A 17,523-nucleotide genomic window follows, 5' to 3' on the forward strand; every position below is an offset into this window, starting at 1 on the left:
CAGCCCCAAGGCAGAGATCCAACAGGCAGCACCAGCTACAAATGAGCAGCAGGAGACAGAGCATTTGTATTCATTGTCCAAGTTCAGGGCATAAGCTTGAGACAAGACAGGTTCAGTTCTTCTAACTGTTTGAGACAAATAGGAAAGCAAAATAAGATGGGGGCATGTCTACAAGAAAAACAAGGAATTTTGGCCATGATTCCTCCATAGCCATCCTCCTCCAAGCTTTATGATCTTTATGTCAATTTCCTTGGTAGCAAAAAAATGAGAAGATAAATCAATTCTCATAGTTGTAAGAATCAAGTCAGATAAGAATCATTTTGTTTCTTTTTGCTATAAGGCACCACTGAAATACTGTTTACTCAAGACAATAAATACTTATTGGGTACGACTTCTTATATGCCTGTTGTCCTACCTGGCAGAGGAGACTAGAACATGTATCGTAGGGAGAAAGAAATGAATAAGCAGAGAGGTGCGACAGTATACAATGCTAGGGAACAGTAGGTGGTCTTGTGTGGCAACAGACCACTCTGAAGAGTGCCTGAAAAGGTTTGCTGGAACCAGGCTGTAAAAGGTCCTGTGAAGTAGTAGTTTAGTGTCATAGTCAAACTAGATGCAATGAGTTACCATTGAAAGATTTTACAGAGAGGACTAGCAGGTTTTATTCTCCCTCTCTCCTTTTCCTTCCTTGTCCTCACACTAAAGGAAGACAGTATCTACCTTCAAGTTATAATCAAGCAATTGGTGATACAATGTATGTAAATATTATGGGGGGTTATAATGGATGTATATGTGAGTACAGAAAGAATACAAAAGAAGAGTGTGGCCAATTCTATACAGGAAAGCCATGAAAATCTTTACAGAGGTATTACCTATATACTCGAGTATAAGCCGAGTTTTCCAGCACATTTTTATTGTATTTTCTGTGGTAAAATTGGGTGCCTCACTGATATTTGGGTCAGCTTATACGCGAGTATATACGGTAAGCTAGAGTTGGCATCAACTTGAAGACAGCGAGTTACGTTTTATCCAAGCAAAACAGAGTTGGGAAGTTATTCCAAGTAAAGAGAACAGCATTAGCAAAGATATAGACTGTGGCATGGCACATAGTCCAGCAAGAGTTGAGGATATGAAGGGATTTTAACATAATAATCCTAGGATAATAGGCAAAAGGCAGGAGCCATCCTGAATGATTGTATAACTCCAGTCAAGGGAAGCAAACAACAGAATTGTATGTGTGGATCTATTGGATGGTATAAGATACAACAAAAATAAATAAAGATTCCTGGGGGCTAAGGTGAAGGAGGGAGGGGATAAAGGGAAGCTGATATCAAGGAATTCAAGAAGAAAGAAAATATTTTGAAAGTGATTGTGGTAGCAATTGTACAACAATGCTTGATATGATTGAACTATAGAATGTTATGATATCTGCAATAAAATTTTTAAAAGAAGAAGTAAAAAAAGAGAGCCCAGGTTCTAAAATCTCAGTTGTCTCTCTCTAGCAGCATGACCTTGAGCAAGTAACATAAGTTTCTATACTTCATTTTCCTTATCAATAAAGGAGGGTATAAATAGCATGAAGTCATTGAAAGATTAAATGAGGTAGCTTGTATAAATGACTTAGTATTGTATGTCTGACTTGTAGTTAAGTACTCAATAAACTACTACTACTATTAGCATTGTTAATACAGAGAACTTCATTTGGAAACTAGTACAGTAACAAGGCACATAATGAAGAAGCCCTGGCAATGGCGATAGAGAAGACATATGCAAGCAAGCTTCTTAGCTTAAAATAATCGAATTTGATAACAAAGGAGAGATTATAAGAAGGACTTTTTTTTTTAATTAATCAATTTATTGGTGCTATGTCCCCCCGAAATACACGGTGTAAATCCTAACCCCTATACCTATAGACTTCAAACACTGATGAAGATCAAGGGCTACAACTTGCAGTATGTATTATAACTCAATGTAAAGAAAACTAAAGTCCCCACAAGTAGATCATTAAGTAACATCCTGATAAACAGAGAAAAGACAGAAGTTATCAAGAATTTTACCCTGCTTGGATCCATCAAGGTTCATGGGAGCAGCAATCCTGAGATCAAATGATGCATTGCAAAAAATAAATCTGCTACACAAGTGTTGAAAAATAAATATCACTTTGAGGACTAAGGTGCATCTGACTCAAGCCATCATATTTTCAATTGCCTTATATGCACGCTTAAGTTAGACACTGAATTAAGAAGACCACAGAGAATCAATGCATTTGAATTATGGTGCTGGCAAAGAATATTGAAAGTACCATGGACTGCCCAAAAAACAAGCAGATCTGTTTTGGAAGAAGTACAGCCAGAATGCTTCTTAGAAGTGAGGATGGCAAGATTTCATCTCATATTCTTTGGATATGTTATCAAGAGTGACCAGTCCCTGGAAAAGGACACCATGCTTGGTACAGCAGAAGTGCAGTGAAAAAGATGCAGACTCTTGACAACATGGGTTGACACAGTGGCTGCAGCAATGAGCTCAAACATAATAGCAAATAAGATCGTGCAGGACAGCACTTCACTCTGTTGTTCATGAGTGAGAGTCAACTTGATGGCACCCAATAACAACAAATACCATAAGGGTATTCCGATTTGGGCACTGAGTTTTATTTGTTACATTAATATAGCTATATCAGTGTAGGGTGTGTCTACACCAATTACTTTTGAGATTAGGCACAGAAGAAAGCAGACACATGGGGAAGATTCATACTATCTGAAGATGACCAAGGGAGACCTGTTTATAAGCCCAGGGGCTCCAAGGATGGCCAGCTAGAGAAGCCAAGATAAGGATTTTCTCCAGAATTGAAGAGGTCTTCGCCTAGAGCCAGTACCCTGAAAATGGACTTTTAGCTTCCTAAAGTGTAAGAAAATAAATTTCTGTTCATGAAAGCTATCTACCTGTGGAATTTCTGTTAACAGCAGCACTAAGAAACCAAAGCAATCTTCAAAGTGGTTACAAAACTGTACCAGAGTAAATCAAAAAGAACTGCTACAAAACCACAGAAACATTTATTAAACAAAAACTTCAAAATGTGAAATCTCTTTTTCTCGACATATCCTCCACCTAGATCTATACAATGGAGGGCCTTGTTTTCATCTCTCTAATCTTTCCCCCCAAATAATTCAGTACTCTTCAATATATACATCAAAATGACAGTTTTAGCATCCTCAGGAGACTCAAATCATGCTCCTTTTAAATGCTCTTTGAGTTTGGGAGGGGGGTGGAGGGCAGAAGTCTGAAGAGACAAGACCAGGATTGTAGAGTAGAGGAACTTTTCTAGATGAAATTCTCTTAAGACAGCCCTTGCTAAAATGAGCAGGTGTATTATCATGATTCGGTGGGACGGGACCCGGGGGTGGGGTGGGGGGGGGGGGGGAGGGTGTGATCCTTAGCACAACCTTCTTTTGATAAAATCTATCAAGATTATTCCTTAAGAATCCAAAAAATCAATCACCATAACTTTCTCAGCTGACTTTTCTGCCTTACATTAAACAGGTCCAACAGATCCCCTGGAAATCCGTTTTCTTTTTTTTAAGAGACTAAGACAAACTTGTTTGCAGTTAACCACCAACTGCAAACATACATTTAAGCACATTTTGTTTGGAATAAACCCATGTATATATGTATGAAATGGGACCCTAGTAAAAATACTTTTGACTCATCTGCTTATAAACAAAAAGGCAAAACTAAAAGAGCAAGTTGGTGCCAACTCACAGTGGAACTATAGGACAGAACAGAACTGCCTCATAGCATTTCCAGGGCTGCAAATCTTTATGGAAGCAGATGGCCACATTTTTCTCCCAAGGTGGGTTTGAATTGCCAGCCTTTTGGCTAGCAACTACATGCTTATCCACAGAGCCCACAGAGCTCAGGTGTATGCACATGTAAAACTTCAAATTGTACATTTAGGATTTGTGCAGTTAGAGAAGGAGAACAAAATTCCTTCTGTTCCACTTTTTCCTAAAAATTAGACTGAAAACTACAAATAAGGACTTGATGGAATAGTTATGTAAAGCTGAGAGTGAAGCATTCTTTGAATCCCAGGAATCATCTATCATCAACCTAAACCTTCTGAGGTAATGGCATGCACTACAGTGACTACACTATTGTCCACACCAGGAAACCAATCAGTAAATGTTTCTACACTTTTACGTTAGATTTTGTTTTGTAAAGTCATGTGTATCATCCATAGACTCAGGACGTATGGGGAGCAATCTGAACTATCTGGAATGAGGGAATGATGGATCCAGGTTAAGAGCAGCAAGAGGTACAGCATACATACCTTCATCAAGTGCTTGTTGACCCACTTGGTAAATGTTTTCTTCTGAACTCGGTCCCGTTCATCTGTAAGGGAAACAAAAGAGAAGGGATTGTTTTTTGCTGCCCAGGAAGGAAGTTCACAGACCCCTGATTTACCCATACTCTAGTTTCTCCAGAATCCCTTGAAATGGTTGACTTGACCCTCAGACAGTAAGACAGTGTCTCATCATTAGGGAGGTTTGGCCTAGGTGAACTTCTTCAATGGTTCCCCTATCATGTTGCCACTTTATAGATTAGGAAAAAATTACATGCCTCAAATAGCAAGTCATGTTTCTGGGAGCAGGGTGGCCCCCTACGTGCCCCAAACCCCAGTGCCACACACACACCAAAGAGTCACAGTTGTGAATACCCCCCAGAAAAAGAGGTATCACCCCTCCCAATGTGTATACCTTGGGTGATATTTGGGATGAAAAAACAACAACAATACAACAAAAAAAATGCACTTGGGATGCCCACACTGCAGTGGTTAAATCTTACTCTTCATGAACCAATCAGAAAATCAGCTCGGTGCTCCAGTCTCTCTCCTACCTACTACTCCTCATGTCACTCCCATTTGCTCACCAACCACTGACACCCAGGCAAACCCTCAAAGTTTCTCAGTTTACCCCCACTGCACATCTCTGCTTGCCTTTCCTTCTCCTAAATCTTATAGAGCCCCCACCTCTTTGTAGACAAATTCCTCCCCATTCTAAATGATTTTTATCTCTTCAATTTAAAAGGAACCCTGTGCTCTACTGGCCCAAGGGGCAGTTCTGCTCTGTCCTATAGGGTCACCATGAGTGAGAATTGGCTCCATGGCAGAGTTTGGTTTTTAGCCTTCACCCTAAAGAACATGACTAAATGTTTGACAATGAATGAGTACTCCATAGAAGGCCTAGGCTGCAGAGGACTTCTTCCACCTCAGCCAATTCCCAGCTAATACTCCCAGACCATGAGCCCAGCTTCTCATCCTATTACTTAAAGCCTATGTCATTCCCCATACGATAATGAGATTCTCAAATAACCCTCGCTGTCATTGACCATCTCCCTGCTAACGAGCAAACCCCATCCACAAGGCAAAAATACCTTTTCCCTGACAACTTGGTTTACATTTATTTCTTATCTTCACATATATCTTCCACCATTTCCCTCACATTACTAAAACATACATGCTGCTACTGTATCAGATGTGTTGAACTCAAAGTACAATGACTTCTTCAGTCATTGGTCTTCATCTCCAGGGGCAAATCCATCAATCATACCATCATACCCTTGTTCCCTCTCCAAACACGACCTATTGACCAGTCACCTTTTTCAGTCTCATCTTCTTAAACATACTTCTCCATCCTTTAGTTTGTAAAAATATTTAATATTTACTCATTTTATACTGGTCAAGATGGCTAAGCATTTTGTCAATGCTATCCTCACTAATACCTCAGGGGTTCTCACCTGCCTAAATATCTACTACTATGTTCATCAAGACAATCTCCAAATCAGAATCACCAGCATTGCTTTATTCTTCTACTTCTTCTCTAGGGCAGAGAACACTTCAGAAGAAAGCTAAAGAGTATATTCATCTGGTTCACTAATAAGTCACACAAACTTCAGTGAGGCTCTTTTCCCATTGCCCAGAAGAGTCTGATTATTACTGATTCCTTGGTAAAAATCACACAAGTACCAATGCAAATAATGCACTTCTCACTACCCAGCATACTGCACTATCCACTTTTTTTTTAATGTTTGTAATATTTATTCATTCATAAACTTGTATTTTTTTAAAGGTCATTTTATTGGGGGCTTAATGTTCAAAGCAACATTACTCATCATAGCTAAAAAAAGTAGAAACAATCCAGATGCCCAACCTAACAACTCAATACATTAAAAATGGTATTTTTTTAAAAAAAGAATCCAATCCAGTACTCCAGTATCATCTGGTATGTGCAGACTTGATTAAAAAAAGAAAATTAGGACTAAAAAATAAGCTCTGCCCGCCACATTTTCATGCACACCAGGCAAGTTCTACTGTACTAAAAGTGATCTGTTTCTAGTTTTACAAAACTCATACTCTGCAGACACAGGTTGTGTTTCTGGTTTGCTGTAATGATCAAACAACACAAAGTTGGAGACCGTTTACAGATTTTCTTTTGAACTAATCAGTATTTCAAAGAAGAGGTAGAGTTGATCTGGTTCCTTTTTAGTCCACTGTCTCATTTCCTTTATCCTGATGTGATTAACATAATTGATTCTTTTAAATTTTACTACTGATAAATTAATCTGTTCATCTGTCAAGCCTTTCTATGAGGATAATATACTAAAAAACAACTCTCTTATCTGTTGCACCTCCAATAGCTAATTTATCCATTGAACTGACTTTCAGTTAAGAGAAAACAGAGCCAAATAGCTATTCTGGGTATAATTACGAAGTCAACATGATTACAAGTGACAGTTCTTCCCAAGAACAGCTAGCTTGCTTAGAACTGAACCATAAGCTCCTCCGAAACAAGTTTTATAGATCTCCTTAGCCCTTAAGCTGGAGGATACTTTCTTTAGGATCCTACGTTGCACACACATCAATTGAATGAATGTGCTTTCTCGATTTAGGTATCAGGATTAGAGGATATCGGGGTTTAAGATTGCAATTTTAGCCAAAAAATTCATTAGGGAAGCCAAGGAGCAACCCTAACTGTTACATAGGCATTCAGAGAGCTCCAACTGGCTCAGACTTCCAAACCAGTAAATTTTAGATTTGGTTTCCTACACACAAATCCCTAGCCCAGTAAAGACCCCTCCACCTAACACCAGAAGTTTAATTCTCAGAAAGGATCGTATATGAGACTTAAACAGACCATGAAAAAATTATGCTTAAAAATAAAAGATATTCTCACAAACTCAGCTCCTCTCAGTGCTCTGAACTGACAACTGAGAACCACCGGAAGTTCTTAGATTTAACACCTGAGGGATCAATGACTTAAAGGTTATTGAATTACAAGGATTTAATGCTTGATTTCAACTTTAATAAGACCCTATAATACCAGACCACCAATTTACTAATACATACCCTAATTTTCATTATTCTTATTTCAATGGCAGGGGTATCTCTTCCTGTAACCCAAGCCAGTCTTGCTACCTAAATCTACATCCTACCTTCCTTGTTCTCTTGGAAGCCTTAATCTAGCAACAATATCTTTTTTTAAATTATTTTATTGGGGGCTCATACAACTCTTATCACACAATACATACATACATACATTGTGTGTCAAACACATTTGTTGCCATCATCATTCTCAAAACATTTGCTTTCTAGTTGAGCCCTTGGTATCAGGCTCCTCATTTTTCCCCTCCCTCCCTGCTCTCCCCTCCCTCATGAACGCTTGATAATTTATAAATTACTATTATTTTGCCATATCTTACACTGTCCGACATCTCCATTCACCTACTTTTCTGTTGTCCGTCCCCCAGGGAGGAGGTTATATGTAGATCCTTGTAATTGGTTCCCCCTTTGTACTCCACCTTCCTTCCACCCTCCCGGTATTGCCACTCTCACCACTGGTTCTGTAGGGCTCATCCGCCCTGGATTCCCTGTGTTTCCAGTTCCTATCTGTACCAGTGTACATCCTCTGGTCTAGCCGGATTTGTAAGGTAGAATTGGGATCATGATAGTGGGGTGGTGGGAGTGGGGTGGGGGTAGGGGTGAAGGAAGTATTTAAGAACTAGAGGAAAGTTGTATGTTTTATCGTTGCTACACTGCACCCTGACTGGCTCGTCTCCTCCCGGCGACCCTTCTGTAAGGGTCAGCAACTCTATCTTAACTCTCATTTTCAGCTTCTCCACTGGCCCTTTCCCCTCAGCTTCCTGAACAAGCACAGAGCTCACTGTCTTCACTTCCTCCTCACCCAGGTGCCCAAGCTTCTAGCTCCACAAACTCACTGAAATTGCTCACCCCAGTGGATCAATTCTTAATTGCCAACCCAAATAGATTGTGTTTTATCTTGCTTACATTTTCTGAAGCAGATGACACTGCTGATCATTCCCTTCACTTTTTAAACCTTCTCTCCACTTTACCTAACACTCCATTAAACCCTATTTGTTTTTCTCTTCCTTCCTCTTCAGTTGTTCCTTCTTCTCTGCCCACTCTAGTCTCCGTTTCTTTTCAGTCTATTATCAAAGGTTCTTAAGATATCTATGAACCTAAAAGCCCCTAGATGGGGAAGAAAGGTTGATATGAACTACTTAAAACTGCATGCAACATTTTTGGTGTTGTGTGCATTATGAGAGAAAAAGAAGCCCATAGTTTTCCCCAAAAAGTTAATGCTTGTTCTCTACATTCTCCAGGAATGTTCTAATCTACTTCCATGTTAGGAGAGACCAGTTTCTGGAGAAAGACATCAACGTTAGTAAAGTAGAGGGGTAGCGAAAAAGAGGAAGCCCTTCAATGAGATGGGCTGACACAATAGCTGCAACAATGGGGTTCCAGTAGAGAAACAATTGTGGGGATGGTGCAGGAAAGGGCAGTTTCCTTCTGTTGTGCACATGGTTGCTATGGGCTGGAGCCTACTCCATGGCAACTAACAGTAACAACATGTTCTCAACTGTAACCTATTACTTCCTCCTTCAAAAAAATTACATACTCCATATATTAAGACCTTTTGGTCAGACCTCTATCTAGATCACCTCAAATTCAACTTTTCTAAAACTGACCTTTTCTCCTGGCATCTAGTGAGTTTTCCTGTTCTAATCCTGACCAATGTGTCGGAAATCTCTCTAAAGCATAAGACTGATCTTGTTACTATAAACTTTAAACTTCTTTCAGTGACTCATCCTCCAAATAATATTGAAAACAGTTACCATTTATTGAGTACCTATACTTTCACACAAAAAGCCCTGGTGGTATAGTGGATTACATGTTAGGCTGGCTAACCACAAGGTCAGTAGTTTGAATCCACTAGCTGCTCTAAGGAAGAAAGAGGAGGCTTTCTGCTCCCATAAATACCTGCAGCCTCAAAAACCTATGGGGACAGTTCTATTCTTTCCTACAAAGTTGTTATAGGGTCAAGATCGATTTAGTGGCATGAGTTTTTTTATTTGGTTTTTTAAAGGGATGCTTATGTGCCAGGTATTTTACAAACATTATTCATATATTATAATGATCAATAGTGTTTTACTAGAAATACAAAGTTCAGAAAAGTAATTTGCCTACAAGGTAAATAATGAAGTCACACTTGAACTCAATTCTACCCACTCCATAGCCTGGCGCACCATTCAGGATAACACTGCAACTTTTGGGCTCGGTATCTAAAATTCATTACAATGTGGTCACTGCTTACCACTTGGGAACCCTGGTGGCATACTGGGTTACACACTGGGCTACTAAAGAGTAAAGTTGGCTGTTTGAAACCATCAGCTGCTCCAAGGGAAAAAGATGATGCTTTCTACTCCCATAAAGAATTGTCTGGCAAATGATCATAGGGCCACTGAGTCAAAAATCAACTGGATGGTAGTTTGTTTTTTGTCTACCACTCATCCATGAAAAATCTAATTTCCAGTCCTGCCGAATTAACATGCCAAGCCAAACTCAATGCAACTTATAGCACAGAGAACTATCCCATAAGGTTCCAAGGCTGTAATTTTTACACAAGCAGACAGCTACATCTTTCTCTCTCCTATGGAGAGTGGGTTCATACCGTTCAATGAGCATCCAAGGACTTAACCACTGTGAAACCAGGGCGCCTGAGTGAAATGCCATTTATCTCAAATGGGGTATGTTCTCTAGCACTTCCATATCTTTGCATGTACTACTCCCGCTGCCTGTTGTGTTGCTCCCTGCCTCTCTGGCTTCTCATTTGTCAGCCTTCAACTCAACTACTGCCTCTGAGAAGCTCTTTCCTACCCCTTCACACACACTAGTCTAGGTGGTTTTCCTCTTGAGTTTATTATAAGTATCATGGTTTACTAGGAGCCCTTGAGGTGTAGTACTGAGGCCTTAGGTTGCAAACCATACCGTCGGTAGTTCAAAACCACCAGCAGTTCCATGGGAGCAAGACTGGGCTTTTTACTCCCGAAAACCATTACAGGAGGCTTCGTCGTGAGTCAGCACTGACTCGATGGTGGTAAGCTTGGTTTGGCTATCACTGTCTACAATGTAAGATGGGTCTATCTGTCCTGCTCCACAAGGAGCAATCTGAGAATAGGTCACATTGAAAGCCTGTATTTGAGAAGCAGAGTCCTGTACCCTGCGCCTGAATGGAGCCAACCACATAGGCCCTGTGCATTTTTAGGAATCAGCCAAAAAGCAAACGAAAGGAAAGGCTCTACTTTTTTTCTTATAGATCACAGAAAAATCACTAATAGCTCAAAACCCCAATCCAGAAGCATCAACCACTTGGTAATCTGAAAATGAGATACTCTGAGCCAATAAGAGATGCGGAGTAGAGAGTTGGAATAGTTTTGTTCCTTGACCTCATGGAGTTTATAATCTAATGCTAGAGACCAACATGTAAATAATAACAATAACAATGAGCAACACAACAGATGCAAGCCATGTAAAATGACAGTATAGCACAAACACAGAACTGATTGATTCTGACAAAAAGGAGCCAAAAAAGTTCATGGATTAGTGTTTGAACTAAACCTTGGATGAGAAGTAGTAATTTAGCAGCCCCAGCAAGAGGTAGGAATTCTAAGCTGAAGAAAAAGCATGAGTGGTAGTTCTGAGACATTTAAGTACACAGGATATGTTTTAGAGAAAAGATGGCTATAAATAGCATACATTTTCAATATAATGAGAAAGAAAGCTAGCAAGGTCAGCTGAGGTCAAATCACAAGAGGACCCAGGAAAATAATTTGAGTGAGATCGCTAATAAGTCATCAGACAAAGGGATGCCATTGAAATTTTATGAACCATAGGTGTGTTTGGGGAAGATTAATTTTGCAGTGAACTGAAGGCCAGACTGCAGCAGGAGGCACTAAGAGGTAAAAGAACCAAGTAGGAGTCTGTGATCTATAAGGTCAACCATTCGAAACCACCAGACACTCCTCAGAGAAAAACCAAAATCCCCAAACTAACTGCTATTGAGTCAGTGCTGACTCATACTGACCCCCCCTGGCTGGCAGCTGGAAAACCCCAGCAGCTCCAAAGGAGATAGACTAGACTTTCTACTCCCATAAATAGTTATAGTCTCAGAAAACCACAGTAGGTCGCTATGAGTCTGCACTGATTGAATGGCAAGGCATCAGGAGAAAGACGGAGCTTTCTACTCCCAGAAAAAAGGTTACAGTCTTAGAAACCCACAGGGGCATTCTACCCTGTCCTAATAAGATAGCTATGAGTTGGCATGGAATTGATGGTCGTGAGTTTAAGTTTTGGAGTTTTCTTTCATACAGTTGGTCTAGAACTCAGAAGAGCTCTCAGAATTGAGAATATAGATTTGGAAGCTTATAATTGGTGGCTGAGGCTATGCTGCCTATGTCAACGAATCTTCCTAAATCATCATTTTGCCCCTCTCCTTGCCTCTATTCAGAATCCTTCAGTAGCTCTGAGCGGACAAGATGATCAAGTCCAATTCCTCAGTTGTCAAATCCAAAGTCCTCCACGGTCCTCTAAAATTCAATTCCAGTTTTTATTCACTGTGTGTTAGCTGAATGGAGGAAATAAAGATAAGACCTGGCCTGACTGGAAGAATTTACAATCTATCCACCATCCCAACTGTATCTCCACTGCAACCACAGATGTCCTTCATTGTTCCCAGCATACCTTTCACGTTAAGTCTTTGTTCACCTGGCTCTCCTCCTCTTCATAGCTTATCTAATTTACAGCTTCTTTTCAAGGCCCAGCTGAGTCCCACCTCCCTTTCTCACCATTCCAGCCATCTTTGGCTACCTGTAACACTTAAAAGTTTACTCAATCTATTTGGCATTAAGCATATAAAGCCCCTGTGTGACAAATGATTTAAAAAATGAAAAATAAAGCCTCTGTGTGCACACACACACACACACACACACACACACACAGGTACTTCAAAAAGTTCACTGAAAATGTGCATGCGTCTTAGAGTGTTTTTTCTCTCCTTAAATAGCTGACATATAGGACAAGAGCAGATACTACAGAACCCAGATTCACTTAACAATATATGTGGAGAGCCCACTATGGGGGGAGGAAGCATTAGGGCTGATTGTGGTGATGTATAGACAACTCCTTTTAGAAACAGTTTACTACTGAAAGAGAGAGAGAGATAGCCCACCATGCATCAAGGCAAATTCCACAAAAACACATTAAAATAGTATTTTCAAAGTCAGACTAACAAGTAATCTCCCAATCATTCTAGATTGTTTTTCAGTAGGGATTTCCGCTCAGATTATCTTTTCTACAGCTACAGCTTTCCTAAATTGTCCTTGCTACGTCTGGACCCATAAAACTACATGTAAGGTCAAAGAAAAGAGACTGAATTTGAGACCAAGCAATTAAAAAGTATTTACCAAAAACAAAAACAAACAAAAGAGCATTTACCAATAATCTAAAATGGCACTGGCATAATAGGGGGTTCCTATCCTCAAAAGCATATAAGAGTTAAGACTGACACAGACATGTTATTGCATTTACAATGTGCCAGGTACTGTTACAGGTCTGCCTCATTTAGTATTTAACTCAATCTTCAGAACTCCATCAAATGTGTATTGTTTAAAAATATATATGTATCATTTATCCTTGTCTTATGGCTCACCAAATTGATACTCAGAGAGGTTTAGTAATTTGTCGTGGTCACTTAATAACTCAGTGGTTCTCAACCTTCTTAATGCCGCAACACTTTAAGACAGTTTCTCATGGTGTGGTGACCCCCCCAACCATAAAATTATTTTCGTTGCTACTTCATAACTGTAATTTTGTTACTGTTATGAATCGGGCGACCCCTGTGAAAGGGTCGTTCAACCCCCAACGGGGTCGCAACTGCAGGTTGAGAACTGCTGCAGTTAAGTATTAAAACTGAGATTCAAGCTTAAGTGTGTCAGACACCAAAACTCCTGAACTTTTAACCATGAAATGATATGGTCTCCCAAGAAATTATCAAAAAAATAACACAATACAATCCTATACAATCAAGTGCGAAAATGAAAGTTGCCAGCCGTATCAACAATAGGATTTGTGGACATAGCTAACACCAAGGGTTGGTACAGACTGAGAAAACATCTATGAGGACTGAGACCAGAGGCTTTGGGAAGGGATAACTAGAAACATCAATGCGCAATTAAAATTCTACCTTTTTCTTAAGAAGATCTGATCTTTATTAATGATCATTCTTTGCATTACTGAGAATTTATTGAGAATGTGGAATAGATTAGATAAAGAGAGAAGCCATCGACTAATATGTAATAACAACTCATAAAATAAAGGACAATTTAGCATAAAAATAGAAATAAAGGAGAGTTCTTCAAATAAGTTTACCTTTACAAAAGACATATCACATTTCCCTTTGCTTTTCACTTTACTGAGAAGCTCTTGAGAACTATGATTTAGTCCAGCACCAGTCTATATGCCCAGCAGTCTAGAAACCAATGAAATCTACACCCAAAAAGGGTCTCCAGTTCAAGATCATAGAACTAGTTATTTTAATTTCACTCTTTCCCCTTACCGAGGCAAAAAAAAGCAACAGCCAGCAAGATTTTTAGCTTAGCCCTTAATTATTCTTTAGGTTCATCTCCCAAAACCACCATTTTTCACCCAATCACAGCTGGCAGAAGAGTCCTTCAATAAGAATAAGCCCAAAAGAGGAAACCCCGGCCATGACTCCTCCTCCTTCCCTCCCAGTGTGCTCAGAGGTGGACTCCATAACCAACCAACTTCTGCTAAAAATATACCCCGGGCTTTCAGCACTACGCAACATAACTTAAAAGTAGTTTCCTGATACAAGCACAGCATGGGCATGAGTTCAGTCTCTATAAAAAAAAAGCCCCACAACCAAAGCTTAGGCTTTTAACTGTCCACAGACACTTTAAGACATTCCCCAGAAAGTGGGGCACCCTGTCTTTTCAGCATATTTTAACAAGCAAAAGGCTATGCCTGCAAACCATCAAAGCTTGTGCATTTATTTCTATGAGTCAATGGGAAAAAGAGCATTTGGGATCCTCATGACCAGAAAAAGAAAAAAATTTTCACATACTAACCCATACAGCACATGCGGCAAACCAGGTGGGCGTTGAACTCGTGCTCATCTTGGTAACTGGGCCACATGGCACCCCTGCTTTTGCTGACCCCGCCTAAAAGGAGGGGGTCCCAGGAGACCTCCAGCTAGTGGCCTGTGCACCCTCAGCAGCAACTCAAAAAGAGGCACAAGGTGAGCAGAGACAGCCAAAGGCATAGAGAAAGACAGCAGAAACAGAGAGGTGGCTCCACCCACCACTTCCTATTGACCTCCTCCTCTCACTGAGGTCGGAAAGGAAGCTCCTCCCTAGGGCACTTCCAAAAAAAAAAAAAACCCGGCCCAGGTCTTCAGGCAAACAACATTCTATTCAAAAGTGGCACCTGCTTGGGGTCCCCAGACCAGTTGCAGTGTGCTCAAGTAGGGGGAGTTTCATACGCAAAAGTCTAGTCAAGTTATTAACTGATGAAACCTAAGCATATAAAAGCTGGTCTTTGGTTACCCTCCATTTGTAGAGCAGAAGCTTGTAATCTGGTAAATCTCAGATAGTTGCAGGAGAGCTGGTGAGTTAAAATGGGTTACCGCCAAGTCAGGAACAGTGCATCCATTGCCCAACAACTGGTGTCTCAGGCTGCCTCTTCGCAGACAGAAGCACACATGAAGTGTTAACCAGCTGAGAGATCTCAGGGTGGGACACAACAATGGAACAAAAGCACCTACCATCCACAGCCTAAGATTCCAAAGAGAACTTCAGGTCTTCATGCTGAACAACTGTCCAAAGGGAAGACTCAAAATCTCTCCCACTGATTCCACCTAGTTGACGGAGTAGCCAGCTCCAATCCAAGCCAGATGGATTAGCATGTTGGATTTCATCAGCTTCAAAAACATCATTTGCTTGCAGCTTCATTCTTCCCAGTCATCCACCAACTGGGATTGCCATCCAAAAGCCCCCTTCCTCTTCCTCTTCCTAGACCCTCCCACTTTGTCTTTGCAGTCACTGCACTCAGCTCAGCTGTACTAGAAATCCCTTTATCCATCAGTAGAGCTCGGTTTGCTTGCTTGTTTGTCCAACTTGTTTTCCGAGTCTTGGCTAATTGTACCAGACACTGGAATGCTGAAGATACACAATGAAGGGCTTTTTCATTCGGATAGCCCAGCCCATGTTATGCTTCTTCACAATGCAGACCAATCCAGGGGGCAGAAGAGCTAAACCTCAGTCTATGTCAGGACAGACACTTCAATCTTGGCCCCACACTACTCAAAAGGCCCCACCTCAGATAAGGGCCTAATCACAAGCTCTCTGCTGTCACTCTCTAAATAGAACTATTTCCACAGGCTAATAATGCTGTTTTCAATCCTGTTCTGAAGGCTGAGAGGGAGGAGGTAGCAAGTTTCCAGAAATTAGCCCCAAAGGCTGACTGCAAGTGAAAAAAAGTCAATAGGAGCTTGCCTAGCCTGCCCTTCAGTTTAAGCAAGCCCTCTGCCCTGACTCAGCTCTCCCCATTCCCTGCAACCTTCCTCCATCCCTCCCACTTACATACTGCTAGTAATCCCGTTACTGCTTACTAATGTGGGATTCATAGCTGACTTTATCCCTCCTTGACTAAGCTCTCAATCACCCCACTGACCTGTGACAATTCTATTCAATTTGTCCCATGTCCCTTATACTGGCCTTTTCTTAGTTGGGTGCCCCTAGAATTTTCCTTGTCTTAGGAAAAAGAAGAAGCTTGAAGGTTTAGTGCAGCCTTCTCAACCTGTGGGTCATGACCCCTTTGGGGGGGTGAACGACCCTTTCACAGGGGTCGCCTAAGACCATCAGAAAACACATAAATATTTCACAATATATAATTACATATTGTTTTGTGATCACTATACTTTAATTATGTTCAATCTGTAACAATGAAAATATATCCTGAATATCTGATATTTACATTACGATTCATAGCAGTAGCAAAATTATAGTTATGAAGTAGCAACGAAAATATTTTAGAGTTGGGGGACACCACAATATGAGGAACTGTATTAAAGGGTCATGGCCTCAGGAAAGTTGAGAACCACTGTTTGGTGGTTAAGAGCTAGGCTGCTAACCAAGACGTTGGTGCAGTGTGAAGCCCTCAGGGTTCACTCCATGGGAGGTGCTTAAAGGAAGTGGTAACCTGCTTCTGTAAAAACTTACAGCCTTGGAAACCCCATAAACAAGTTCTGCACTGTCCTATAAAGTCACTGTAAGTCCGAATTCACTCAATGGCAATGGTTTGGTTGGCTTTGGGGGGGAAAAAAGCATGAAGAAGTAGGGAAGAAAAAAGAAAAAGGGGCAAACATTTCCTGATTCCTATTTAGCAACCTCATTTCTGATCAAATTTAACTAAGGGATGGACTATTGAATTGTATGTGTGAATTATATGCCAAGAAAACTGTTGGGGGGAAAAGTTCCCTAAGGGAATTGTCCTTTATCTGCATACTCCAATCTCTAACACATTTACAGAACACTCAATAATCAACTAAGCTAAAATTGAATGGGCATCTACTGTAGCTATTAGTTCACACATACTACAAAGAATGTTAAATATGACTTCATTTAATCTCAACAATAATCCTATTAAGATACTTTCATTTTGAGATGAAAATAGAAAGATGTAAAAAGGTTAAGTAACTTGACCAAAATTAGATATGAAGGGTCTTCAAAACATTTGTGTAAAAATTCCATTATCTTTTGATTCTATTTTTTCATGAACTTTTTGAAGCTCCCATATATACACACCTATCCAGTTTCTGTTATACCCTGAAGTTCCTCCATCTAAACCAGAATAATTGAACTGGGTAAAGGTGGAGCTGTACACTAAGGAGGTAGAATATTCTTGGAAGGTAAAGAAATAAAAATACTATGTCAGACTGGAGATTTAGGACATGTCTCAGATGAACATGTGGGGCAACTTCTAAGAAATACCAAATTTTTTTACAGTCACTAAAAATCAAAATGATCCAGGTCTGTTTAAATAAAATAGGCTGGATGAATAATCTGGAGGAAAAAACAATGGGACCGACGGTT

The 17,523-nt window shown here is 40.3% G+C and overlaps 1 protein-coding gene across 1 annotated transcript in view; it reads right to left on the reverse strand.

The window, feature by feature from the left end:
• MACF1 (microtubule actin crosslinking factor 1) overlaps positions 1-17,523 on the reverse strand; it is a 406,007-nt gene that overhangs the window by 239,586 nt on the left and 148,898 nt on the right. The window contains exon 2 of the mRNA XM_004704946.2: positions 4,328-4,389. Within this exon, the coding sequence (XP_004705003.1) occupies positions 4,328-4,389 (62 nt within the window). The remainder of the gene's footprint in view (positions 1-4,327; positions 4,390-17,523) is intronic.

This window comes from Echinops telfairi, unplaced genomic scaffold, assembly GCF_000313985.2.
Source record: "Echinops telfairi isolate 266 unplaced genomic scaffold, ASM31398v2 ScPeMD7_7457;HRSCAF=8495, whole genome shotgun sequence".
In the NCBI taxonomy this organism is placed as follows: Eukaryota; Metazoa; Chordata; class Mammalia; order Afrosoricida; family Tenrecidae; genus Echinops; species Echinops telfairi.